This window comes from Prionailurus viverrinus, chromosome E2 (genome assembly GCF_022837055.1).
Source record: "Prionailurus viverrinus isolate Anna chromosome E2, UM_Priviv_1.0, whole genome shotgun sequence".
Classification (NCBI taxonomy): Eukaryota; Metazoa; Chordata; class Mammalia; order Carnivora; family Felidae; genus Prionailurus; species Prionailurus viverrinus.
Window position 1 is genome coordinate 49,105,000 of NC_062575.1, and position 27,791 is coordinate 49,132,790.

A 27,791-nucleotide genomic window follows, 5' to 3' on the forward strand; every position below is an offset into this window, starting at 1 on the left:
AAGGGTTGCCCGAAGTCTGGGAGGGAGAGTAGGAGGCAGGGGAGCAGGGGAGGCGGCCGCTGAGCAGAGCCGGCAAGGGGCCCTCCGTGGCAGGCAGGCAGTGCCAAATCCGGGGAGCCCGGAGCTGGGGGGAGGGCTGGGGACAGCCCGGCCCTGCCCCCACCCCCACGGCGTGCCCGGCAACTTCTGAGGAAAGTTTGGCATCGTTCGAGTGGTGCCCCGAGGATGGGCAGGGTCCTGCTGGCCTGGTGCTGGGCGCTGTGCTGCTGGGGGTGCGTGGCCCCCAAGGGTGAGTGCTAGGGGCCTGCGGGGGAAGGCCAGCGTGGCTGGGCTGGGGCAGGAGGGAGCGGAGTTGGGGGGGGCCGGCTATGGCAGGTGTTGGGGGAGTCTGGGCCGGCTGGAGAAGTGTCTTCAGGACAACAGACAGGGAGACAGGGAGACACAGACACTAACGGAGAAAGGCCGGGGTGGGGGGAGGGTGGGGAGAAAGGGGCTCAGAGAGGAACAGGGTAAGAAACAGAAACTGGGAGGGTCAGAGACGGAAAGACATGGACACAGAGGGAGACGGACAGACAGAGAAACTGGGGGCAGGAGTGGAGCTGGACTTAACTTGGGGGCCCTGGGGAGTGGACCTCAGCTGGGGGCTGCCCCGGAAGGAATCTTCCAGAAAGGAGTACTAAGTCAAGCAGTGGGATGAGGAGGGCTCCGGAGCTCTCAGGAAAACCCTTGCCACTGTCACCCCCCACTTGTCCTTACCCCATCACTGTCCACTCCGTCTCTGGGCCAGGGGTCTCTGGCTCTAGCTTCAGCTCCACCATCTCCGGGGGGCTTCATTTCTCTGTCCTGGTCTCTGTCTTCATCTCTCCCTATTTTCTAAGTGTCTCTATGATGTCGTCTCTCTGTCTGTTTCCCTCTGTGTCTCTCCCCCCAACTTTTTTTCCCCTGTCAGGGGTGTCTCTTTCCTCATCGCTTATTTTCTGTGTCTCTCCTCCAGTCTCCGTTCCCTGCTGTCTCTGACTCCTCATGCCTGACTTTGTCTGGCTTCTCTGCGTCTCTGTCTCTCCTTCCCTGTTTCTCTCTCTCTCTCTCTCTCTCTCTCTCTCTCTCTCTCTCTCTCTCGTCTCTCCCTCCCCACCTCTTTTTCTTCCCCGCCATCCACCAGCCCAATCCGTCAGGTCTCTAGAGACCCTAAGGGAGGGCAGCGGGGGCCTGGGGCTGGCCCCGTCGGGCAGTCCAGGGCGTGGGAGGCTGCCAGATCCCCGGCCTGCTTCCCAACAGACGTAGGATGGGGGCCCCTGTAGGAAGGATGGAGGCCGGACCCCAGTCTCCTGGGAAGGCTCCCATCCTCCCCCAAAGCCTCCACCCTCCACCCCACCCCCCTGCTGAGGTCACTTTACAACTATGTGGGCCTAAGGGCCTGGCAGGCTGGGAGAAAAGTAGGGGTTCCTGAGCTAACTTTTGCCCATCTCCTTGCAGGCACACAGGCTGAGGCAGACCCTTTCGTGGAGAGTCCAAGGAACATCACCGGTGCCCGGGGACTTGTGGGGACCCTTCGGTGTGAGCTCAAGGTTCAGGGGGAGCCCCCCGAGGTGACCTGGCTTCGGGATGGACAGGTGTTAGAGCTGGCCGACAGTACCCAGATGCAGGTGCCCCTGGGCGAAGACGGGGAGGATGAATGGAAAGTGGTCAGCCAACTCAGGTGCTCAGCCTCCCCCTCCCACCCCCCCATCCCCACCCTGACCAACTGCATGCCTCCTGACCCCTGTTCCCCCCCACCCCCCCGGACCTCCATCGCATGGCGGGTGAAAGGTTATGGGCAGGAGCCCCCCCTGAGCTGGAACCCCAGTGTGGCCACTCGCTGGCTATGTGGCTTCGAGCATGTGATGTAACCCTGGGTTTCACTTTCCTCTTCTGTAAAATGAGTTAATAATAGTACCCACTTCTTAACCCCGAAGAGTTTCCAGTCCAGACCCCTTCTTTAAATTCTCTCAGTATGCAGCTCTGACCCTGAGCCTTTCTGTCTCTCCTCTTGCCCTGTTAGAATCTCATCCCTGAAGCTCTCGGACGCGGGGTGGTACCAGTGTGCCGTGAACCTGGGAGGAAAGACCTTCCTGTCCCAGCCTGGCTATGTTGGGCTGGAGGGTGAGCCCTGGGCTCAGAGGTCATGGGAGGGCAGGAAGCCTGAGTGATTAGAGGGTGCTGGGGAATTCAGGGTGTCCCCCGGGGGACTCGCAGCCTAGGAATGTCAGAGATTGTTAGGGGTCGGGAAGCTGGGAAGTCTCTAAATTATTGGGGGCAGGTCTGGGTGAGATTATATGTCTTGGGGTAGAAGACATCTTGGGGGTTGTGGCATGTCCTGGGGTCAGACATGGTCGGGGTAGGATACTCTGGGGATCAGCTAAGGGACCAGAGGTGCCACTGAACCCTCTCCTCCACCCCTGGGGGCCTCGCTTTCCTCGTTGGTAAAATAGGACTGGGAGCGAGACATTTTGGAAAAGAGACGTAAGGGACTCAGGTGTCCTGGAGTTCGCACACTGGTGGGGGCGTCAGATACTGGGATCACGTGTTCTGGGGGTAGAGACCTGAGGAGCCAGGCATCGGAAGGAAGTATGGGTGTCCTGAGGGATCAGACACAGGGGTCAAAGCATCTGAAGCCTGCCCTATCCTAGCGGTGAGTCAGACACCTTGGGGGCTCAGAGGGACCTCAGCATCCACTACCACTCCCTAGGCCTGCCTTACTTCCTGGAGGAGCCGGAGGACAGGGCCATGGCCGCCAATACCCCCTTCAACCTGAGCTGCTGGGCCCAGGGACCCCCAGAGCCCGTGGACCTACTCTGGCTCCAGGATGCTGTCCCCCTGACTCCAGTCATGGGCCGTGGCCCCCAGCATACACTGCGCATCCGAGGTAAGTCTGGGGATGCGGCCAGCTCAGCACGGAGGGCCAGGCAGGATGGAGGTGGGGAGCAAGGGAGCCCTTCATGCCTCTTCACGTGTGTCTGCCTGTCCCTCTATCCTTCACTGTCTGGCTCTTTCTGTCCCTGCTTCTCTCCTCTGAGTCTCTCTGCCTCTGCGTCTCTGTCCCTACATATCCCCACATTTCTCTCTGTGTGCTCTCTCTGTCCCTTTCTGTCTCTCTGCCTTCCAGCTCTCTCTGTTTCTCTCTTTCTGTTTCTCTATGTGTGTGTGTCTGTCTCCCTGTCCTTCTGTCTCGTCACCCCAGCCTGTCTGAATAGAATTCTTTGTCCTGGGTTTCCTCTGAGCTGTTCCACGGCCCAAATGTGTGTGTGTGTGGGGGGGGGGGGGCTGATGCCCCTTTGTCAGCGCTTGACCCCAAGCAGGGCACTGGAATCGACCGTGCCCTCCTCTTCTCCACCTCCCCCACCCTGCCCACCTCAGTAGCTGAAGAGTTTCACTGGGGGGACAGAGCCAAAAGCCGAGAGAGGAGGAGAAAGTGGAAGAGGGAGAAAGACAGTTACAAAGAGAGAGAGAGAACAAGAGACACGGGCAGGGACAGACCACAGAGGTAACCCAAGATGGAGAGACTGGACAGGGAGGTCTGAGTGACAGTAGAAACTCTCTTAGCCTCAGGGTGACCATCCTCTTCTGCACCACATAGATGGGGCAGGACCTAGCTTGGGATCACAGAGCAGTCAGAGGCAGAGCTAGGGCCCCTGGACACAGAGGTTTCGCCCTCACTAAGGAAGGAGAGATAGAGGAACACAGAGGGCTGAGGATCAGTCAGAGGGAGGCAGCTGGACCCTGGAGGGCATCAGCTTCTGGTACCCCCCACCCCCACCTGCTGCCTGGATCCTCTGGGATGGGTGGGGTGGGGAGGAGACTCTGAAGGGTCTCCAGAGGTAGAGGGAGGTGTCCACATTCTCAACATTCCGGGGGCCCTGAGTGTACAAGGAAGAGGTGGTGAGCATGCCAGCCCCTAGAAGGGTGACTCAGGCCCATGGCTCTGGGGCCTAAGTCAGCCTGGCAGGACCCCGGAGATGGGGAAGGAGGGGGTATAGGTCCCCCACTCCATCCCAGGAAGGAGATATGGGTGCCCCCCACCGCCCCGCAGGCGCGAGAGGATCCGTGTGTGTGTGTGTCGGTGTATGGTAGAGCTCTATGGGGAGGGTGTCTGTGTGCGTGTCTCAGTGTGTGTGTGAGGTCCGGGTGTGTATGTATCCATGTCCCTCTGGATCTGTGCCTCAGTGCATCTGTCAGCATCAACCTCTTCGTATGAGGATGTGCTTTAGGGAGGTCCAGCTTCTTTCCTTTTTTAAAATTTTTTTAATGTTTATTTATTTTTGAGGGAGACAGGGACTGAATGCGAGTGGGTTAGGGGCAGAGAGAGGGAGACACAGGATCCGAAGCAGGCTCCAGGCTCTGAGCTGTCAGCACAGGGCCCGACACGGGGCTCGAACTCACCAGCTGTGAGATCACGACCTGAGCCGAAGTTGGACGCTCAAAAGACTGAGCCACCCATGCGCTCCAGCTTCTTTTTTTCTTAATGCTTTATTTATTTATTTTTGAGAGGGGGGAGGAGGGGCAGAGGGAAAGGGGGACAGAGGATCTGAAGCAGGCACTCACGAACCAAACCGTGAGATCAAGACCTGAGCCGAAGTCGGACGCTTAACCAACTGAGCCGCCCAAGTGCCCCAGGGAGGGCCAGTGTCTATGGGTGTTTCGGTGTGTGTGTGTGTTTGTCACTAGGTATGCTTCTGTCAGCTTGGGTGTCTCCCCCACTGTATGTTTGGGTCTTTAGAGTATGTCTTTGTAAGTTTCTCAGGGGCTGCCAATGCACGTGTACGTGTGTGTGTGTGTGTGGGGGGCATCTGTTTCCTTGTGGACTCAGGATGTATCAGTGGACAACCTGGTGTTTCTTCAGTGTTTCCACGGACTGTGGCTGTCCGTGTCCACAGGATGTCTTTGTGGTTTCTATGTATATGTCACAGGGTGAGTGTGTTGGCATGGGACTGTCACATGGACATCTGTGTGTGCGTGCACGCGCATACATGTGTGAGAGGAAGAGAAAGATTCCCAGCAGGCAGTAACAACACCCTTCTACTTCTGTCCTGTCTCCCTGCAAATCAACCCCAGCCTCACTTTTCTCTTGGTAGATAAACAGCGTATATGTAGGTCTAAGCCATCTATGTGCACAGGGCAGCTTGTGTGTCTGTGTGAGTCCTGTGTGTCTACGCAAGCGTGTGTTTTTGTATAGTCTGTGTCTGAAATGCGTCTGAAGCAACCTGAGTGTCCAGCTGTGTTTGAAGGATTGGCTGTTTGTTTGCAAGCAAGTCAACATTCACCTCACTCACGTCCTGGTGTGTATTGGTGGGCCCACTTCAACTTCAATGTATGTTTGTTGCTTGGTGTGTGTATTTCAATTCAGTTTCAGCCTGGCTGGATGTTGCCTTGTGTTGCTAGGTGTTTGTAGGTTGTACGTTTATGTCTGTGGATGTATGTGTGTCTCTTTATAAAGTGCATCAATGTCAGTCCCTGTGTATATAGACACAAGTCACTGAGTGTATATTTGTGTCACGGCGTGTTTGCGACAGCATCAGCCCTCTGTGTAGCTTAGCGAGAGCCGGGTTTTCTGTTTTTGTGCCAGTAACGGCCCCCGTGTGTTAAGTATGATTCATTGTGTCTGCGTGGTTGGGGGGGGGGGGTGCTGTAAGGAATTTTGTCCGTTTGTGTGAGTTGTCCCTTGATCTGACTCAGGGCGTGCCCCCTCTCCTTCTATGCCTCTGATTCCCTCGGAAAAAGCGCGGGCGTGGGGGGGAGGAGGAGCGGGAGCGGAGAGGGCGAGGGACAGTGCACAGTGCATCTGGAAAGCACATCTGGAGTGGGCCTGCTCCAGTCGAGGAAGTTCAGCCCGCTGGAGGAGAGGGGGTCCCAGGCCCCTCCATCCCTGCTCTCCTGGTCCTCAAGGTGCGCGTTGACGCCAAGGAAGGGGGAACTTGGGCCTAGCGCCCCCCACCGGGCCGCCGGGCCGCCGGAAGTTCCAGAGCGGGAGGGGGGGGCGCCCCGTGACTCACGCGGGGGCAGGAATGCTGCGGTCGGAACAGGACCAGGCTCCAGAACTCTTTCTTGCCCCAGGGCTCCAACGGCGGGCAGCGCCAGCCCCCGCGCGGTGACCCTGGCGGGCCCCCACGTGCCAGGTGGCTGGACCGGACCCAGGCTCCCCGCCCCCTCCGGCAGTTGGCCCGGGGCTGTCCTGCCCTTCCCCCGCCGGCGGGGGCTGCGGCCGGGCACCTGACCTTGGCTGGGAGCTGCCGCCTGGGCAGCGGCGCTGAGGAGCTTCCCTGCCCAACCCCCTTCCGGGCCCCGGCGGCTGCCGACTTTCCCTCATTCCACTCCCTGTGCCGACTGAGAAAAGGAAACTTTGTGTCTGCGGGTAGATGGTGGCGGTGAGAACGCGGGCTCACGCACGCAGAACAAGCAGGAGATACACACACAAGGTATACGACATCCCCAGGCACACACAGACCTGCGGTCACCCTGACAGACTCAAGACCTGGTCCTCTTACATCCTGTCACCCAGACACTGTGTGTGTGTGTCTATATTTCCTCGTGTGTGAATCTGTGTATTTTTGTGTTTGTGTGTGTGCGCCTCTTGTTTGTCTCTGTACTTGGTCTTGGTGCATGTGTGCATGTGTGTGCATGTCCGCCTGTGTTCCCACCCGCACCACACTGGGGAGGGGAGGCAGTCCACCCCCAGACACCCAGAAAGTTATCCAAGACACGTATTAACTCACTTACCCATAGAATTACGCTGGCATTTCTACAGACATGCCCCACAACGTTCATTAGTACGTACATAAAGGCATCCACATAAATTCATCCATTCGTTCAACAAGCATTTACAGAGCACCTGTTGTGTGCAAGGCCATCGTATGCCCTGGGGCATACAGCTGGGGGCAAAACAGAAACCCCTGCCCTCCTGGAGTTGACGTAGTGGAGTAGACACTAAGCAAGACAAGGTAATAGGTAAAGTATGTTGTGATGAGAAGAACCAGAGAAAAAGTAAAGCAGTGGAGTGGCTAGATAATGGACGTGAGCTCCCCGCTCTAAACAAGACAGCCAGGGGCAGGGTGGCTGAGAAGGTGGGGTCTAGTAACAAATGTGAAGGAGGGCAGGAGGGAGCCACGTGCACATCTGTGGGAAGACTGATCCAAGCGGAGGGAACAGAGAAATGCAAAGTTCCTGAGGAGGTGGGAACGTGTCTGATGTCTGATGGCCTGTGTTCCAGAAACACCGGGAGGCCACTGAGGGCGGGAGGGGGAGGGGGCTTGGTGGGAGCTGAGCTTAGAGCTTATAAGTGAACAAACATTACCTTTATACACACCGGTGAAGGCCTGTTTCTTAAGTGTGTGTCCATTCGGTATAGAAGCCTCTACGTGTGCCTGGGTGGCTCAGCGTGATCATGTCCGCATTTGTCCCAGTATGTGGCTGTGTGTGTGTGTGTGTGTGTGTTTCTGTGCATAAGTGTGTGTGTCTGCGTGTCTATATATGCATGTATGAGTATGTGTTTCTGTGTGTATGTATGGGTATGTAAGTCTCTGTGTGTGTGTGCCCCTGTGTGTGTCTGCATGTATGTATGTGTGGTGGGGCATCAGGACTGAGGCCACCAGCCTGTCCTTGTCTTTGCATCTGAGGATGGAGGCCTGCGTTCCCAACTCATCGCCCTTCCCCCCTCTTTCCCATGCAGCAGGTGCCCATGTGGGCTAGACTGACCCTGTCAGGTGGTAGGAGGTGGCCCAGCATGGCCCGGGAACCCCTTCTTGGCCTCTCTGACACTGGGCCCTTCCTTCTGTGACTCCCCAGGCTTGAACAAGACGTCTTCTTTCTCCTGTGAAGCCCACAATGCCAAGGGGGTCACCACATCCCGCACAGCCACCATCACAGGTGACAGGAAAGGGAGCTGGGGAGCTGGGTGTCAGACGGTGTGAGGTCTGGGCCCAAGGTCAGAGCTGGGGTAGAGGGGAGGGCGGGGAGCTTTGGGCCAAGGCCCCCCAGGGTCAAATCCTCCCCTCATCTCTCCACAGTGCTGCCCCAGAGGCCCCACAACCTCCACCTGGCTTCCCGTCAGCCCACAGAGCTGGAGGTGGCTTGGACCCCAGGCCTGAGCGGCATCTACCCCCTCACGCACTGTACCCTGCAGGTGAGACCTTGGCCCTCCTTCTACCCCTCATAAGCCCCCATCCTCTTCCTGGGAAACCAGCCCTTCCCAGCCATTCGTGTGTTGACCAGCAGTAGAGCCCTGAGTTAAGCCAGACGTCCTGGGTTCAAATCCTGACTCTACCAGAGGCCGGCTGCAGGAGCATGGCCCGGTGACTTAATCTCACTGGACCTCGGTTCTCTCATCTGTAAAATGGGCAGATAGGCTTGTCGTAAGAATTCAGTGAGTGAATGCAAGTAGCAAACTTACCATAGTATCTGGAACATAGGATATGCACGATAGACTATCAGCTGCTTTAACTTTTTTTAGTATTAGTAATATTGACTCTGGCCAGAGAGGGAACCCTGAGACAGGTGACCCAGAGCCATCTCTGTCACCTCCAGGTGCCCGCAGCCCTGTACGTCTCCCATCCCAGCCCTGATCACTCTGGGGTGTCACTGTTTTGGGGGTGAGTGTGTCTCCCCACCGGACAGTGAGCTCTGGGAGGGGGCCGGTCCCAGCTGTCTTGGTCACCAGTGAGTCCTCACGATTGCCCAGCGCAGGGCCAGACCTAGATTAGGGAACGTTTGCTGGAACCTGAAATGCTCTAGACCCAGCCCTTCTGCATCAAAGTTGTTCCTGTTCTACAGTAAGAAAAACAAACCAATGCAGATCTCTGAATACGAGCCCAGTTCTGGCCTGAAGTTCTCTGAGATTTGGAAGTTGGAATAAGGGTGGGACAGTGCCTGCCACGGCAGGTGACAGTACTTAACAATGACCAGCTTTTATGGAGTGTCAGCTCTGTGCCGGGCCTTGTGTTAAGGCTTTGCGCACACCCCCTTGCGTGTTTATGGAGTAGGGTCTATGGATTCACCCGTTTTCCAGATGAACAAACTAAGGCTCAGAGTAGTTACACAACCTGCCCGAGATCACAGCCAGGAAGTGGCAGAGGTGGGATTCGAACCCTCATCTCCTCAAACCCAGACAGTCCTCCTCACCTCCTAAGAGACCGTTCAGAGCCAGCGCGTGATTAAATAAGAGTTGTTTTTCTTGTAATTACGTGCCCTGGACATAATTTCATTTGCTTGTCATTTTAACCCTAGAAACGTAATCTATTAATCTTTCTGTTTTCAAGGTAAGGAACTGAGACCCAGAGAGGGGAAGTGATCTGCCCTTCCCATTGGCTAAAAGGGATAAAACTGATTTAATCCCCGAGGCCAGGGCCCATTTGGGAGACCTCAAGTGCCAGGTCAGGCATCTGCTGTACCCCCAACCCACATGCGTCCAATGTCAAAGGAAAGCGGAAGTGTGTCCCTCTTCCCTCTCCAGGGCTCACTTCCTGCTGCGCCTGGCGTGGGGCTAGAGGGTTCGAATGGGAGGGTCACAGGGAAAAGAGAAGTGTGAGTGGGCACGGGGAGGCTGATTGTCTGGACCCATGTCCCTGTTGTCCCCTTTGTCCCAGCGAAGGTTCCCCTTCCCATCTGTCACTGCAGGTCAGAGAGCAGGCATGGGACAGCTTCCCCCCATCCCACTCCCCACCATCTGGCCAGGCCTCGTGGTGGTCTCCTCTCCCCACAGGGGTCTGTGTGACCTTGGGCAAGCTGCCGAACCACTCTGGGCCTCATTGTCCTCATCTGTAAAATGGGAATGAAAAAAGAAATTGACCTCAGAGGGTGGTGGTAAAAAGCCAATGAGTTCATCCAGGATTGCGCTGGCCAGGGTGCCTGATACAGTGTTGGCCCTCAAGAAATGTTAGATGTTGATATGATGTGCGGACCCCCTGACGTGCACTGTGTCATTAAACCTCACAGTGTGCCAGGTAGGGACTCTTGGATGCCCATTTTCCAGAGATAGGAATAGAGACTCAGAAAAGTAAAGACACTCATGCTAGGTCATACAGCAAGGGATATCCAAGCCAGGACTTGGACCCGAAGAATCTTGAGTTCACGTCGGAAAGCAGTAAACACCTTCTGACACATGGTGTAGAGGAGCGGTTAGGTCTCCTGCTGGCTCCCCGGTTGCAGGGGGCGGGAGGCAGCATCCTTGCGGTGTGGGGCTGTGATTGTGTGGCTGTAGAGGGTTTGTGGTTCTGTGTGGCAGGGCTCTGCAGATGCAATCCCCAGCTGTGGCGTCTGCCATGCTGATCGTGCTATTCCTGGGGACCAGGTGAGTGTCCCAGCCTGTGCCTTTGTGCAGAGTGTGCAGAGTTTGACATTGGTAGCCAGGCAGCCTCTCACACATGCACAAAATAATAATAACAATAAACACCCGATGTGGACAGGCCCTCTTCTAAGCTCTTACAAGCATCAATTCAGTCAGTCCTGCAAATTAGGAAGCCATTGTTGTTTTCCCATTTTACAGATGAGGAAACTAAGGCACAGAGCTAGGGAACGGTAGAGGCTGGATTTGAAGCCCAGATCCAGCGTCTACGCCTAGCACTAAGGCTATACTGCCTCTCTGAACAGAAGTACCGTGACTATCAGTGATGTTCTTAAATGGACATTCTCACCGTAAGTAGGGCAGAAGTTTGCAAGACAGGTTGGGGTTCAGTTCCCACCTTCGTCAGTGACAAGCTGGTGACCTTGGACAAGTGGTTCCATCTCTCCAATACTCAGGGTCCTCATCTGTAAATGGGTATACACACAGTACCCAAACTGAGGGCTGAGGTCAGGGTCAAAGGAGTTCTGATTTATAAAGGGCTTTTCTTTTTTACTAAGATATAGCATACATAACGTGCATAATCTTTGGTGTAAACCTAGATTGTTTAACACGAATATTCAGCCACGTCACCATCCTTCCAAATCGAGAGGCAGACTCTTCCCCGATCCCCTACAAGGATCCTTCAACCCCCAGAGATGCCCACTCTTCTGACTTCTATTGTGGGACATTACTTTTGCCCGTGGTTGAATGTCATTGTCACTTTATTGATGCTGACCACCTGCCATGTTCTGTACAGCTTGTCCTATGTTCATCCTTTAGGCAGCCTTGTAAGGCATTTGGTCCTCTAAGCCCCCCATTTTCCAGATGAGGAAACTGAGGCTCAGAGAGGGAAAGTCTTGCCAGAAGTGGCTTCTGCAAGTGATGATAGAGCCACATTGTACAACCAGGTGGTCTCCTTGCTTTGCAAATGCACGTGCCCATGTTACACCAGCACGGCACTCACACACACACACACACACACACACACACACACACACGCATGCACATCCTTGCGAAGCCGTGTAATCACACCAGGACCACCACCATCGACTTGGGTGACCACCTCGTCTGATTGCGTGGCCATCCTGTCCTCATGTTCCTTCCCTCTCCCCAGGCTGTGCTGTCAGACGATGGGGTGGGTGTCTGGCTGGGAGAGCCAGACCCTCCCAAAGAACCTATCACCTTGCAAGCATCCGTCCCCCCTCACCAACTTCGGCTGGGTGGCCTCCACCCTCACACTCCTTACCACATCCGGGTGGCCTGTACCAGTAGCCAGGGCCCCTCGCCCTGGACCCACTGGCTTCCTGTGGAGACACCGGAGGGAGGTAAGAAGGAGCTGGTGTGGGGCAGACATCACTCTCTGCCCTGCCGGACCTTGCTCACATCGATGCCACCCCCAGCAGCTCCTGTTACCCATTCACCCCGTGTGGCCTTAGTCCTTCCTGTCCACCCCCTGACTCCTCAGCACGGCCCATTGGCATCTCTCCCAGACCTCTTCCCTGCGCTTCTGCTCACGGGAGGGCTGCACGAGTTGCCCACGTGCATGCCCTTTGCACCCTGCCCCCGCTTCCTGGGAACAGGGGAAGGGGGCAGGAAGAGGTGGGGTGCCAGCTTCCCCTCTTCCCTGTCCTCCAGTACCCCTGGGCCCCCCTGAGAACGTTAGTGCCATGCGGAATGGGAGCCAAGCCCTCGTGCGTTGGCGGGAGCCAAGGGCACCCCTGCAGGGCACCCTGTTAGGGTACCGGCTGGCCTATCGAGGCCAGGACACTCCGGAGGTGGGTGCTGTTGGCTGGGCTGGGGCGGAGTGGCCGGGGGGAGGGAGTGGGGGAGGAGATGACAGGGTGGACATGGACAGTTGTGCAGGTTGGGTAGTATGGGATACATTACACCTAGGAGAGCACTTTCTGGGAAAGTTAAAGGAGTCCAGGGGAGGGTCAGGGAATAGCTATTTACGAATCATTGTAAAAAGCGTTTCGGTAGACTTACAGATGTACTATGACAATTTTATAGCAGATAATTGTATAACACCTTGAAGAAGGGGTGACTTTTCCTAATTTGCACAAGAGTGGTGTTGGAACAAGCAGCACCCTGGGGTGCAGAAATGGAGTGGGAAGCGGGGAGTTACGAGGCAATAGGGGAACACGGGGGGGGAAAGATGAGGGTTCAGCCCCTCAGCAGAAGTACTGTGTGCCACGCACAGTGCTAGCACTTGAGCACAGGCGGCGAATGAAGCAAAGGCCCAGTCCTGGTGGAGCTGATGAGTGGGTGTGGGGATGGAGAATGGAGGTGGCGATGGGGGTGAGAGATGAAGGGTAGGAGGAGAAAGGGTGAGGGGCTGGGCGTGAGGAGGAGGCTTTGAGAAAGAGGAGGACTTGAGGCCAAGGGTGCAGTCTTAAGAGTTGGAGGCCTGGGACTCTACCCTGATGCTACATCTGGATGTCCTAGGTGCTAATGGACATAGGGCTAAAGAGAGAGGTGACCCTGGAGCTGCAGGGGGATGGGACTGTGCCCAACCTGACCGTGTGTGTGGCAGCCTACACCGCTGCTGGGGATGGACCCTGGAGCCACCCTGTGCCCCTGGAGTCCTGGCGCCCAGGTAACTTCATGCTCAGCCCCCTCCAACTGATTCACAAGGACCATGTCTTTCCCAGATACCCCTGACTTGCTCCATGTACCTTTCAGTGTTGCCCCAATCTAGGCTCTTTTCCTACCCCGGAAGCTTACTGAGAGCCTCACCCATGTCACATCAGTCTTGCTTTCTCTGAGCATGTCCCTCCCTCTGTCCTTTCTCCTCACAGGGCAAGGACAACCAATCCACCTGCTAGGTAAGGGTTTTCGCACCCTCTCTCCTCCTTTCTTTCCCTCAGCTCCCAGTGAGGACTCCATCACCACACACATACTCTTTGACATGCTTTCCGTGTTTCTCAAACTTCTCGTTCTAATCCTCTACTTTTGGGGTTTGTGTGGTCCTTGATGGGGTTGCCTGGAATGGCCTCACACATTGTAGGTACTCAATGAATGTAGATGGGTGGCTGGATAGATAGATGGATGAATGGATGGATGGATGGAGGGATGGATAGATGAATAGATGGTGGATGGATGGATAGATGGTGGGTGGATGGATGGATGGAAAGATGGATGGATGGATGGAGGGATGAATAGATGAATAGATGGTGGATGGATGAATAGATGGTGGGTGGGTGGGTGGGTGGATGGAAGGAGGGATGGATGGGTGGATGAATAGATAGACGGATGGATAGATCAGTTATCCCCGTCAAATCCATCCCTCTCAAGTATTTCTTCAGCAATTCTCAAAAACTCCTCCTACACCCATTGTATCCTCCTAGCATAATGACAGCTCACCTCTTGTAACTCAACCTACTATCCTTAAATATTCCTCCCATGCCTTCCTGCCTTTCTTTGCAAACCCTTTCCACAGCCTCCTTTCCTCCCAGTCTTCTTTCCCAATCATAGCTTTACAACCCTTTGTGCCTCACACATGCCTCTCAAACCCAATCACACCCACACTTCGCATTCACAAACTCTGCACGCTTTTTACACGCTCACCCATATATCTCACATTGCAAATGATGGGAAACTTCGGGTCCACACTTTCCAACTCTCCTTACACGTTACTCCCTCGCCCCTTGCCAGTTCTACCTGTTCCCACTCTATGCACACACCCACACCAAGCTCCTGCTACATTTACCATGTACCCATTCCCATCCCTTACACGTCTACTCCCACCTTTCTGCACACCATTTCATCCCATGTTCCTCACCTGCCCTTCCCACACTCCTCTTGCACCAAAGTTACATCCTTACAAATCACTCTTCACTAATTGTATCTAAAACTCCTTGACTACTCCTCACTCGCGTACCCAAAACTCCTCCAACACCCACCTGACGCTCTCTATATACATGCCTTTCCTTTGCACATGCATTTCGCTTCCATCCCTTGCTTTACGGAAACCCCTCCATCATCAGGACACACTCCTCAAGACTACTCCTTAGCCATCTATGCGTGAACCTCACACTCCTTACACACGCCCCCCACACACACCCATCCTATGCTGCACGCATTCTCTCCCTTGCTCACCTGTTTTTCACACCCAAATCCGGTCTCCCTGGATAAGTGAACACACCTACCTGCCACATGTCTCATCAGATATTTCCTCATCTGCCTCCCTCCAACATCACCCCTTTGGGTCCCAGGGAGCAGGATCCAGAGCCCCAGCCATGACCTGTGTCCCATACCCCCTGACAGTGAGTGAGCCCCCAGCCCCTGCCTTCTCATGGCCCTGGTGGTATGTACTGCTGGGAGCAGTTGTGGCCGCTGGCTGTGTCTTCATCTTGGCCCTGTTCCTCGTCCATCGACGGAAGAAGGAGACCCGCTATGGGTGAGTTGGAACTACATGAGTAGGAAGGCTAATGTGGATTGGAACAGAGAGGCTGGAGTCGGGGAGACCGTGAGGAGGCTGGTACAGGATGAGAGATTAGCAAGAATCGGAATGGGAACAAGGGGGGAGGCAGAAGGTAGCAATCCAAGACAAGCTCAGCAAACGATGGAGGAGAGGGCGGGCAGGGCCTGGGGTTAGGGTGGTGTTCACTTTCACTGCTGTTGGAAGGAGGGGGTTCCACTCATTTCTGCCCTGCCCTCACCTCCTGCCTGTTTCCCCCAGAGAGGTGTTTGAACCAACAGTGGAGAGGGGTGAACTGGTGGTCAGGTACCGTGTTCGCAAGTCCTACAGCCGCCGGACCACTGAAGCCACCTGTAAGTGAACCCTGTGCCTCCCTGCCCTGGTGCGGGGATGATGAGTGTAGAGACTGGGGCCTGCTAAGCTTCTGTCGATGCATGCACCAAAAGTTTCTGAAAGTCTTGGAATGCTGGGTTGTTAGAACCACAGACCATAAGAACAACAGAACTGTGAAACCACACAGACCCTTAGAGTAATAGAGTCTTAGGGGCGCCTGGGTGGCTCAGTCGGTTAAGCGGACGACTTCGGCTCAGGTCATGATCTCGCGGTCAGTGAGTTCAAGCCCCGCGTCGGGCTCTGTGCTGACAGCTCGGAGCCTGGAGCCTGTTTCAGATTCTGTGTCTCCCTCTCTCAGACCCTCCCCCGTTCATGCTCTGTCTCTCTCTGTCTCAAAAATAAATAAACGTTAAAAAAATTTTTTTAAATAAAAAAAAAAAGAATAATAGAGTCTTAGACACAATAAATCGTAGAAAGACCAAACCCCAGGGCCACAGGACCCTAGGACATTGTAATGATGATGATGATGAGAAAGATAATGATGATGGTAACAATAAGGATGAGTATCATTGATGATGATGAAGCCAATGATGACAGCCAACCCTGGCACTTCCTATGTGATGGGCGCTGTCCTAAGTGCTCTGTACATATCACTTAGTTTAATCCTCATGACAACCCAATGAGGTAGGTACGTCAACAGGTGAGGAAGCTGTGGTATAGAGTGGTTAAGTAACTTCCTCAAGGCCACACAGCTTGTAAGTCGGACAGCTGGGCTCCGAACCCAGGTAGATTTGCTCTGAAGTCCATCCTCTTAACTGCCTCTTGGAATTATAGAATGTTAGAGAGGTAGGGTTGATCTTGGCCGAAACAATCAAAGGCTTAATTCTTGGTGCACCTGGGTGGCTCAGTCAGTTAAGCATCGAGCTTCGGCTCAGCTCATGATCTCACGGTGTGTGGGTTTGAGCCCCACATCGGGCTCTGTGCTGATATCTCAGAGCCTCGAGACTGCTTTTGATTCTGTCTCCCTCTCTCTCTGCCCTGACCCCATTCACACTCTCTCTCAAAACTAAACATTAAATGAAAATTTTTTAATGTTGTAATACTATAGACCCTTAAGATTTTTTTTTAATTTTAAGTATTTATTTTTGAGAGAGAGAGAGAGAGAGAGAGAGAGCGAGAGAGCTCATGTGCACAAGTGAGGGAGGAGCAGAGAGACAGGGCACAGAGGATCCGAAGCAGGGCTCCACGCTGATAGCAGAGAACCTGATTCAGGGCTCCAACTCACAAATGGTGAGGTCATGCCCTGAGCTGAAGTCGGACGCTTAACTGACTGAGCCACCCAGGTGCCCCTAGACCCCTAAGATTTTGAAAATCATAGGCTCTTAGAACTCTAGACTCTCTGTTCGACTGTGGAGCTATGAAGTGTCCCAGCTAAGAAGGGACCTCAGAGGCCACCTCGTCAAATCTCTTCATCTTTCCAGCTGAGGAGACCAGAAAGAAAAGGGACAGAATTATGTCTCCTCCCAGCACACAGTGAGAAGGCTACTGGCGCCCCAGGGAGATACCAGAAGGGGCTGGGAAAGACATTTATTTAAGAGGAGAAAGAATAGGAAGCAAGGAGGTCATGGTGCCGTAATGAAGTAACATGCAGAGTAGTTCTCAAAGTGTGATCCAGGTCCCTGGAGGGGTCCCCGAGACCTCTGTATGGGGTCCATGAGGTCAAAACTATTTTCATAGTAATTCCAAGATGTTATTTGCCCTTTTACACTGCTGTTCTCTCACACGTGTTCTGTGGAGTTTTCCAGATGCTCTACAACGTGTGTTGATGTCATCACTCTATTGGTTGATGAATGTGTGCTTGTTGATTCTTGTTTTAAAAATCTATTCATTTGGGGTGCCTGGGTGGCTCAGTTGGTTAAACCTCTGACTCTTGGTTTCAGCTCAGGTCATGATCTCACGGTTCATGGGTTCAAGCCCCACATTGGGCTCTGTGCTGAGAGCACAGAGCCTGCTGGGGATTCTCTCTCTCCCTCTCTCTCTGCCCTTCCCTATTCCCACTGTCTCTTTCTCAAAATAAATAAACTTTAAAAAATTAAAAAAATTAAAATCTATCTATTTGACTTTGCATACAGTAAGTGGTATACATAATCCCCCTAGACGAAAGCTTTTTGCAGTCCTTAGTAATTTTAAGAATGTGAAGGGGTCTTGAGGCCAGTAAGTTTGAGAACTGTTACCATATAGCAACGAAAAAAAATTGCAGTTACCCACAACCACATTACAGCTGTCTCATAGATGCCGTGTTGACTGAAAGAAGCCAGACACAAAAGAGAACATATTATGTGATTCCATGTTTATAATAATCTCCCCAAACAGAGGAAGCCTATCTATGGTAAGAGAAGTCAGGAAGGTGGCCACTCTTGAGAGGGCAGGTCATGGTCTTTTCTTGACCTGGGTGCTGATTATACTGTTGTGTTTGGTTTGTGGAAATCCATTGAGCTACTAACTTATGATTTGTGCAGATTCTACTTCAATAAAAAGTTAAGAAATATTTTTAGCAACTGGCATTGTAGGACACTGACCAGTCAGGGTGCCCAGTGGTGCAAGATCATGTGCCAAGTTCTAACCCTTTAGCTGCTGGTTTGGGAGAAGTTTCAGGGATCTAGAGGAGGATCTAGGGTAGGGTGTGTGCTTAGGGAAGTAGCTGATTTTTTTTTAAGTTTTAACTTCATTTATTTTTGAGAGAGAGAAAGAGAGAGCAGGAGAAGGGCAGAGAGAGAGGGAGACAGGAGACGGAGAATCCTAAGCAGGCTCAGAGCTGTCGGCACAGAGCACAACTCGGGGCTCAAACCTGCAAACCGTGAGATCATGACCTGAGCCAAAATCAAGAGTTATATGCTTAACCAACTGAGCCACCCAGGTGCTCCAGGGCAGTAGCTGGTTTTGAATGAATGCAGAAGTATTTCAATATTTTAATAATGGCTACATCCCTATTGACATCCGAATGTCAAATGTCCGAATGTTGAATGTCGCCTGAATGTCAGCCCTGCTCCATGGTTCTGTCCACCCCCACCCCCCATGCAGTGAACAGCCTGGGCATCAATGAAGAGCTGAAGGAGAAGCTTCGGGATGTGATGGTGGACCGTCATAAGGTGGCCCTGGGGAAGACCCTGGGAGAAGGTGAGTTCCCTACCTAGCGCACACATGTATTCCCTTGAACCATGAAGATGAAGTCCTTCACTTGCCCACCCCTACCCAGTCACAGGAAATGCAGTTTCCACAAGTGCCCCTGAGGTCAATGTCTCCCTCTGGTCCCCCATAGGAGAATTCGGAGCTGTGATGGAGGGCCAGCTCAACCAGGATGACTCCATCCTCAAGGTGGCTGTGAAGACAATGAAGAGTGAGTCTATGCCTGCATGTGCACACGTATGGGACCCCCGTCTCCTAGCCCTAGGCCCTTCTCCTATGTCCCTAAGGAGGCAGAAGCACAGAAAAGTTAGTAGCAAATTAGCCCCACCACAGAATCTCAGGGTTTCCAGAAAGGAAATGGAATCCATGCCAGGTACTTCAACAGAAGGAATGTAATATGAGGAGGTTTACTACAATGGTGCAGGAATAACTGGGAGCAGTGAGGCAACCTGGAGATTAGCAGCAGCAGTACCTTACTTCCTCCCCAAGGCCTGAAGGGCAGAGGGAGGAAATGGTGTTACCAGAGCCCATGGCCAGGGACGCCTGGTGGGATTTAGGATCACAGGAGTTAGCGGCTACCTTGTAGGAGCTTGAAACACACAGGAGGCACAGCCACCATCAAAGCAAGACTGGAAGCAGTAAGAGACAGGGTGAAATACCCTGACTTCTCCCCTTCCTCCTACGCACCTGCCAGTCTGCCATCAGTGCTTCCCATGGGCAAACTCCCAACAGGAAGCCAGTATGAAAGGGAGCCTGGGAAATGTAGTTTTCAGGGACGAGCTCCTGTGATACATAACAGACCAGGAAAAGGTCTGGAATGAGGCATACCTGGTTTCATCATTTACCAGCTGTGTGATCTCAAGCAAGTGACTCTCCCTCTCTGAGCTGCCATCCTTCATCCGGGGGAAAAAAAAAGATAAAAATCTCCCTGCCACCTAGGGTGAGCCAAAGCACTTAATGCTGGGTATATAGGATGCGTCATTGATGTGGACTGCGACTATATTATTTACATAGTCAAAGAGGGTGAGAGCCAGTCCAGGGTCACACAACACAGGGAGTCCATGCCCAAGTCCTTCCCATACAGGAAAGAGGCGTTGAGGGTCAGGCTGCACCTGGTGGTTAGGCAAGAAGGTTCCTTTCTGAATCACTGGGGCTAAAAGCTTGGGTTATGGACTCAACGGTCTCTCACTCATTCATTCATTATTGAGCACTTCTTATGTACCAGGTTATATTCCCCACCTGGGTTTGAATCCCAGCTACGTGACTTTGGGCAAGTCACTTTGCCTCTGTGAGCCAACGTCCAGAGTAATCGTATGGATCGCCAGGGAAGCAGCCTTGCATGGTGTTTGCACGTGGGCCTCAGAGCCAGACCACCTGGCCTTCAGTTCTGCCTATTCCGCTTGCAAGCTGTGTGTGCAGATTCCTTAACCATTGTGCGCCATGGTTTCCCCATCGTTAAAACAGGGAAAACAATAGTGGCACCTCAGAGGGTTAAATGAGTTAATATATGTAAAGTGCTGAGTGCAGCACCAGGTACTTAGTAATCATGGTTGATGATGATGATGATGATGATGATGATGGAGGAGAAGAGGAGAGAAAGAGTCCTCTCTCCCCTCCCTTCCTCCTTATCACCTTCCTTTCCCCTCCAAGTTGCCATCTGCACAAGATCGGAGCTGGAGGATTTCCTGAGTGAAGCCGTCTGCATGAAGGAATTCGATCACCCCAACGTCATGAGGCTCATTGGTGAGGGAGGGGCAGATTTAGGGGATCTGCAGGCTCCATGGAGGCCACCCTAGACGGAAGACCCCTCCCTCTGGCACTGAGAAGATCAAACCTCCAGGCTCCCTGTCTCCCTCCCATTCCTCAGAGTCAGCAAGCTCCCCCCTCCTTCTTTCCCTCAGCTTGGAATGTGACCTCTGACCTTTCCCAGAAATAGCTGAGGTCCCCAGGAGGGCTCTGGAAACTTCCCTGGGAACAGTGCTGGAAATGGCTTCTCTGAAGCTCAGTCCTTGCCACTGCTGTCCCCCGCCCCCAACAATTTGGGGGGAAGGGAGAGATTTGAGGGGAAGGGAGAGACAGAGCTGAGGGAGGGGACGGCTTCCCCTCCTGTCCAACTGGAGTGACAGGGCTGCCTGTGGGGGGCGGGGGGCTCAGGTGTCTGTTTCCAGGGTTCTGAACGAGAGGGCTTCCCAGCACCTGTGGTCATCTTACCTTTCATGAAACATGGAGACCTGCACAGTTTCCTCCTCTACTCCCGGCTCGGGGACCAGCCAGTGGTGAGGGACATTTACATGTCTGGCTCACAAGTATTAACTGAGCACCTAAGAGGTACCCGGCGCTGCTCAGAGACTGGGAAAACCATGGTGACCCAAACCATGGTGACCCAGAGCTTGCTGTCCTGGAGCTCTCTGCCAGTGGGGACACCGGGCAGTAAATTAGTTAACAAATAAGCAAGATAATGTAAGTGCTAGGAAGGAAATAGAGTCAGATGAACTATAGAGAAGCTAGGCAGTTAGTTTGAGGGGACAGAGAAGGTCTTACTAAGGAGGTGGCCTTGAAGGAGGAGCCAGCTGGTGGGAGGTGGGGAGATCTTGGGGGAAGCAATCCTGGCAGAGGGAACAGTATAGGCAAAGGCTCAGAGGTGGGAGCAAGCAGCAGCCTGTCTGAAAACCAGAAAGGAGGCCCCTGGCTGGAGCGTGTGTCCTATGTCCAGGGCAAGGACAGTAGATCCACTCAGAGAGGAAGGCAGGAGGGTATTATATAGGGCCTTGTTGGAAAGAGGTGGGATTTCATTTTCAGAGCCATTAGAAACCACTGCAGGGCCGAGTGAGGCACACACAGGAAGGGAAGGAAAGAGGGGGGAAGAATGGATCTCATGGACTCTGCTGACCTCTACTCCCTCCTGGGCTGCCTCCAGTTCCTGCCCACTCAGATGCTGGTGAAGTTCATGGCAGACATTGCCAGTGGCATGGAGTATCTGAGTACCAAGAGATTCATACACCGAGACCTGGCTGCCAGAAACTGCATGTGAGTGTTGAGCCTTCCAAAGACATCCCCACCTGCCGAGGAGCTCCATCCCTCCTTCCAAGATGGAAGAGGGGTCTAGACACTTACCTCTCGGGTGGTCCAGAACTCAGGACTGGGACAGAAAGGTCAGCAAGGGAGTTGGAGAAGCATTCCTGGAGGATGTGGGCCTGGAACTGAGATCCTGGAGGGGCATTTGGATGTGGAGACAGGTGAGGCAAGAGGGTTGGCTCAGTGGGTAGCATGAGAGGTGCAGAGGTGACTGATGACCGTAGTAACATTGAAGCCCCATCTCTGTCTCCCTCTGTGCTGTCTTCCCCGGGCTGCCTTTGGGGAGGGGCCACACTGAATAATGGTGGGTTGGGTACAGGCCAGAAAACAGGCCAGAACTGAGCTAAGGTGAGAGCGGTGTGTGTGTGTATATAAACACAGGCTTAGGATATTAGTTACATTACAATATTGGACTCCTAGAAACTGAAGCTGGAGAATCGGAATCCTGTGTAAGATGTTTCATTGTTCGCGACTCTCAGGAATATGAACAGTTCTGTATTTCTCCCAATTTTTTGTTTTGAAAAAGTCCAACCCTACAGAAAAGCTGAAAGAACTGTACAGTGGACCCCCATATACCCTCCTTGTTGAAATTCTCTTCTATTCTCTTTCTGTCTTTCCACAACCATTTCAAAGTGAGTTGCCAAGATAGTGGCACCAGACCCCTAAATCTTCAGTAGGTATCGCCTAAGAATGAGGACTTACATGGAAGTGATTACAGTTCTGTTGTCACACCTAAGATTAACCATAATTCTGTAACATAACCTCTCATCCAATCCATGTTCAAATTCTTCCAGTTGTCCTCTGAAATGTCTTTTAGGGCTGTTTTAATTTTTTACCCCAAATCGGAATCTCTTCAGGGTCCCCCCGCCACTGCATTTAGCTGTTATGCCCCTTTGGTCCTTATAAATCTGGAATAGACCCCCCCAATCTTTTTCTATTTTTACATCATATTATTGTGGAAGAGACCAGTCCACTTGTCTCGTAGGATGTGACAGGCATGTGTCTGTTTCCTTGTGGTGGCATTTGCCTTGTTCCTCTGTTCCCTGTATTTCCTGTTACCTGGAAAGTTTATGTAAAGGCTTCAACAGGCTCAGTCAAAATGGAAATTCCTTTCTTTTTTTTTTTTTAATGATTATTTTTGAGAGAGAGTGGGGGGCAGGGAGGGCCAGAGAGAGAAGGAGACACAGAATCTGAAGCAGGCTCCAGGCTCCGAGCTGTCAGCATAGAGCCTGGTGCAGGGCTTGAACCTACAAACTGTGAGATCATGACCTGAGCTGAAGTCAGATGCTTAACCAACTGAGCCACCCAGGCACCCCTGGAAATTCCTTTCTATCTGCAACTTGGCGTGATCCTAGTCAAGTCCCCCATGGAACAGTGACACTGGAAATCAGAGTAGACAACCCATTGTTATGCATCTGCCCCTTTTTGTTAAGTTACAATATTGAGGGGTGCCTGGTTAGGTCACTTGGTAGAGCATGCGACTCATGGTCTTGGAGTTGTGAGTTCAAGCCCCAAGCTGGGTGTACAGATCGCTTAAATATAAAATCTCCAGGGATGCCTGGCTGGCTCAGTCAGTAGAGCATGCAACTCTTGATCTCAGGGTCATGACTTCACACCTCACATTGGGGATGGAGGCTACCTTAAAAATAAGTAAATAAGGGGCGCTTGGGTGGCTCAGTCCATTAAGTATCCGACTTAAGCTCAGGTCATGATCTGGCCGTCCATGAGTTCAAACCCCGTGTTGGGTTCTGTGCTGACAGCTCAGAGCCGGGAGCCTGCTTCGGATTCTGTGTCTCCCTCTCTCTCTGGCCCTCCCCTGCTCACGCTCTGTCTGTCTCTCTGAAAAATAAATAACATTAAAAAAAAAAAAGTAAATAAATAATTTTTTTAAATGTTATTTCCTTACCCAGTTGGCAGTTCGCCACTACCCGAAACCTCCCACCTACTCCACAGCCACCAGCCTGGATACCTGAACATCACCTCTCTCTGCCTCCCTGCCATGATCCTCTGGGCCTTCCCTGGACCTAGAGGGTGAAGGTTAACTCCTGCCATGTGAGGGGCCTCCAGGGTCTGTTCTGATTGGTCACTGCCCCAATCCATCACCCTGGCTAGAAATCATTAATTCTTAATAGGATCCTAGAACCTCAGGTGCAAAAATTAGAGAATCTTCTCTTTATGAAAAGCACAAAAGCAGGCAAAAGTAATCCATGCTCGAAGACTGTGGCTTCTCTGGGAGGGGTGGTTACAGGCAGGACTAGTAATGTGTTCCTTCCTTTCCCATACTTAAAAAAATCAACGTATGCTAACAAGCTAACACACACACATTCTAGGTGTGTGGCCAAACGCATGTTTATGTCTATAGACTCATGTAAACGACCACCAACTCGATCAAGGTAAAGAACATTTCTGGGCCCCGGCAGGCTCCCTCAAGCACTTTGTAGTCACTGCCCCCAGGGAAAATACTATCCTGTATTTCAGTCACCTGTTCTTAAATGTCACGGAATCACGGAAGGTGTACTTCTTTGTGTCTGGTTTCTTTCACTCAGTGTGCTATTGTTGAGATGAGCCCACGTCGCCATGCATATTGGTTAGTTCCAGCTTTTTCTTTGCTCTGTGGTATTCCGTGTACAGATGATGTCCCGCGGTGTTCTGTTTCTTCATCTGGGTGCTGGTTACATGGGTGTGTTTGTGAAACTTCATATGGAGGGAACAAGAAGCAACACGTTTCCCTTTGGTCTAGGGTTGACAGACCCTCACCCCCAAAGAGGCCAGCCAGAGCAGGGGTTGAAAAGGCGTCTGAGAGTGAGGACAGGCTTCCCGGTGGAGGGGGCGATGCCGTGACTCTGTTCCTCTCCCCATTCCGGGCAGGCTGAACGAGAACATGTCTGTGTGTGTGGCGGACTTTGGGCTCTCTAAGAAGATCTACAATGGGGACTACTACCGGCAGGGACGCATCGCCAAGATGCCAGTCAAGTGGATCGCCATCGAGAGCCTAGCTGACCGGGTCTACACCAGCAAGAGTGATGTGGTATGTGTCAGTTGTGGGGAGCAGTGGCCAGTTCATGTCACATTGCAGCTGGGCTCACGGGGATGCCCGGGCTTCCCGGTACAGGGGCCTGACCGCATGTGTTAGGCATGTCTGGGGGTGTGCTGGGTGTCTGTGAATGGTGGTGTGGGCATGGTGGCAACATGCACAGGTCCACGTGTGCATGATGGCAGGTTCATACATGGGACGTGTGGACAGTTTAGGTCGGGAGAGGCAGTGGTGAGGACATGTATGTATGCACAGCCACAGTGCCCAGGGCGACCCGTAAGACCATGTGACTGTGAAGTGTGTACGTGTGTGCATGGATCATCATGCCTATGCACACACAAAAGTTGCCACCCAGTGTGTCCCTGTGCCAAAGTGTTTCGGTGAAGAGCTGTGATGCCCCCACAGAAATAGCTGTGTACAGATGTGCACATAAATGTGGGTGTACCTGTGCATTGGGGTGTCTTTGTGCAGGAGAGACCCTCTAACTCTTTCTCCTCTGCCCCCTACAGTGGTCCTTTGGAGTGACGATGTGGGAGATTGCCACGCGAGGCCAAACCCCATATCCAGGAGTGGAGAACAGCGAGATTTACGACTACCTGTGCCAGGGAAACCGCCTGAAACAGCCTGTGGACTGTCTGGATGGACTGTGAGGACCCTGAGGACTCTCCCCACCCCCAATCCAATCCCAGAGTTCACTCCAAAAGCCCTGAGCACCCCACATGGCCCCGACCCTCTAAAACCTGCACAGAATCCCCTAGACCGTTGAGGAACCCCCACACCTCCTCACCAATGCCCCACAAGACTAGGGCTAGCTCACAGGGTGCAGACTAGCAAAAGGTGCCCTCTCCTCTGGTGCCTTTCTGTGTGGAATGCAGGCTGGATCAGCCGCCTGGGCCGGGCATCTGTGGGCAGTGAATAACTGCACCAGCTTACCTGGGGGCCCTGCCTCTGAGACCCCCCACTCCCCAAATTCTAATTCACCTCAGACTCCTGAGCACCCATACTTCCCCCACATGCTCTTCAACACCCCTCAGGACCCGCTGCCAACCCTCCAGTTTGCCATATGGGGCTTCTCCAAACTCATGGGGCTCCTCTGAGATATCCCCAGGATCCTTTAGGACAGTGTTTATGAAGCTTACAGTTTATGAAACTTACAGCGCAGAGAGAAAAGCAGAGCATTCATCCAGCGCTTTGAGGGCAAAGTCTGCTCTAGCAAACCCTCACTGAACACCACACGATACTCAGAGAGGTTCCCCAAGACCCTTTTCAGCTCCTGAGTGTCCTAGGACTCCCCTCAGAAACTCTTGAGAGTTCCCAAATCCCCATAGAAGCCCCCAAACTGCTATGGTTCCTTCCAGTCCCGTGAAATACCCCAAACTCCCAGAACGCCCTCCTTCTGAGTGCCTCCTCAGTCTCCCACCCTTCACTTTGCTGCCCTAGGTATGCCCTGATGTCCCGGTGCTGGGAGCTAAACCCCCGGGACCGGCCGAGCTTCTCAGAACTTCGGGAGGATCTGGAGAACACCCTGAAGGCCCTGCCCCCTGCCCAGGAGCCCGACGAGATCCTCTATGTCAACATGGATGAGGGTGGAGGGCATCCTGAACCACTTGGAGCTGCTGGAGGAGCTGACCCCCTAACCCAGCCTGACCCTAAGGATTCTTGCAGTTGCCTCACCGCGGCTGAGGTCCATCCTGCTGGACGCTATGTCCTCTGCCCTTCTACCGCCCCCGGCCCTACTCTGCCCACGGAAAGGAGCTCCCCAGCTCCCCCAGGGCAGGAGGATGGAGCCTAAGACAACCCTCTACCTGGGACTCCCTCTCAGGACCCAAGCTAGGCACTGCCACTGGGGGAGCCTACCCTATCAACTATTTCTCCATTCCAGGCCTCACCCCAAACTACAGCCTTCTCTTCCTACCTATTCCACTTCCATCCCAGACAGATCCTTTCCTTTTTCCATGCCTTAGAGTCCCCATGTGTAAAGGGAAGGGGTTGTACCGCAATCCCTAAGGATCCTTCCAGGTCTGACATTCCACGATTCTAGATTCTAAGGTTTAAAGAGTCTAGATTCAAAGGTTCTAGGTTTCAAAGATGCTATTAGTCTTTGGCTCTAAGGACCTAAAATCCCAAAGTCTCTAATTCTAAAGTGCTAAGGTTCTAGACATGGAAGTTGCAAGGTCTATATTCTAAGGCTCTGAGAGCCCATGGCTCTAGATTTTTCTGGTTCTAGGATTCTTCATAAAGCCCACAAGATTTTGGGTTCTAAGCTCTAAGATTCTAGTTTTAGGATCCAAGTTTCTGTGATCCTAGATTTTATTTTTCTAGGGTTCTGAATTCTTAGGGTATAAGATTCTAGATTCTACAATTCTAGACCTGGAGGTTCTAAGGCCTAATGTTCTAAAATCTGATGTTCTAAGCCTCCTAGGCTGTAAATTTTCTGGCTTATCAGACTCTACATCATAAGGCTTCCAGATTTTATCTTCTCAAGTTCAAAGCTTCTAATAATGGTTAATTATAAGTTTTAAGGCTTCATGATCCTTGAAACTCTTATGAGATTCTGGATCCTAAATATCTAAGGTTAAAATGTGCAATTCAAAAGTTCTAAGAGTCTAAAGATGGAGGTTCAAAGGTCTAATGTTCTAAGATGTGATGTTCTAAGACTTAGTCTAAGAACCTAGATTCTCTGTGTCTAAGATTCTAGACCATATGCTTCAAGATTCTAGATTATTAAACTCAAAGATTCTAATGTTGTTCTGTTCTATGTTCCAAGGTACTCTAGAGTCTATTGGTCCAAGATTCTGGACCCTCAGCACTAAGGTATAAAACTCTACAGTTAGTTGTGACTAGCTAGATACCAAAGTTTTAATCATTTCTAATGTTGGATACCTTTAGGTTCAATGCTGCATTCCACCTTTCTAGGGTTTTAGTTGAGGGTCCAAGAATCCACAGTTCTAAATCTTAAGTTCCTAGGCACTGTAGTTCTAAGATTCAAACGTTGTAGTTGTAAGATTCAAAAGTTCAAAGATTCTAAAGGTGTACTGGTCTAGAATTCCAAGGTATGATTCCAAGATTCTAATCTTACAGTATTCTTCTGTGCGACTCTCCCTTTCTTAGCCATCTCTGCTTCCTCCTCCCCTCATGTGGGGGCATGCCTCCCCTCAAGCCTGTGCAATGCATTAGGGATGCCTCCTTTCCCCAGGAGACAATTTCCCTCCTTTTGGGCCATGCTGCCCCCCTGAGCCAATCCCTCAAGCCTCCTGTACAGAGGTGTGGACTCTGGTGCCTCCAGAGGGGCTCAGATCACATAAAACTTTATAACCACACTTCTGTCTCCTCTTGTTTCCACTCAGCTGTCATGTGGCCCCTCTCCCTGGCCACTCAGTTTCCCCATCAGT

The 27,791-nt window shown here is 52.5% G+C and overlaps 1 protein-coding gene across 2 annotated transcripts; it reads left to right on the forward strand.

Moving 5' to 3' along the window:
- On the forward strand, positions 1-27,719 carry AXL (AXL receptor tyrosine kinase). 2 transcript variants are annotated; one of them, XM_047835420.1, is made up of 20 exons: positions 2-289; positions 1,477-1,699; positions 2,042-2,142; positions 2,729-2,905; positions 7,819-7,899; positions 8,040-8,155; positions 11,466-11,676; positions 11,987-12,126; positions 12,797-12,947; positions 13,150-13,176; positions 14,618-14,750; positions 15,033-15,124; positions 18,186-18,281; positions 18,424-18,501; positions 19,941-20,033; positions 20,445-20,566; positions 21,208-21,317; positions 24,234-24,393; positions 24,909-25,045; positions 25,840-27,719. In XM_047835420.1, the coding sequence occupies exons 1-20, from the start codon at positions 226-228 to the stop codon at positions 26,189-26,191; spliced, it is 2,664 nt and encodes an 887-aa protein (XP_047691376.1). In that variant the 5' UTR covers positions 2-225; the 3' UTR covers positions 26,192-27,719. The 2 variants fall into 2 exon arrangements, with proteins under 2 accessions (XP_047691377.1, XP_047691376.1); XM_047835421.1 differs by lacking the exon at positions 13,150-13,176 and having other exon boundaries at positions 1-289.
- The last annotated feature ends 72 nt before the right edge of the window (positions 27,720-27,791 follow it).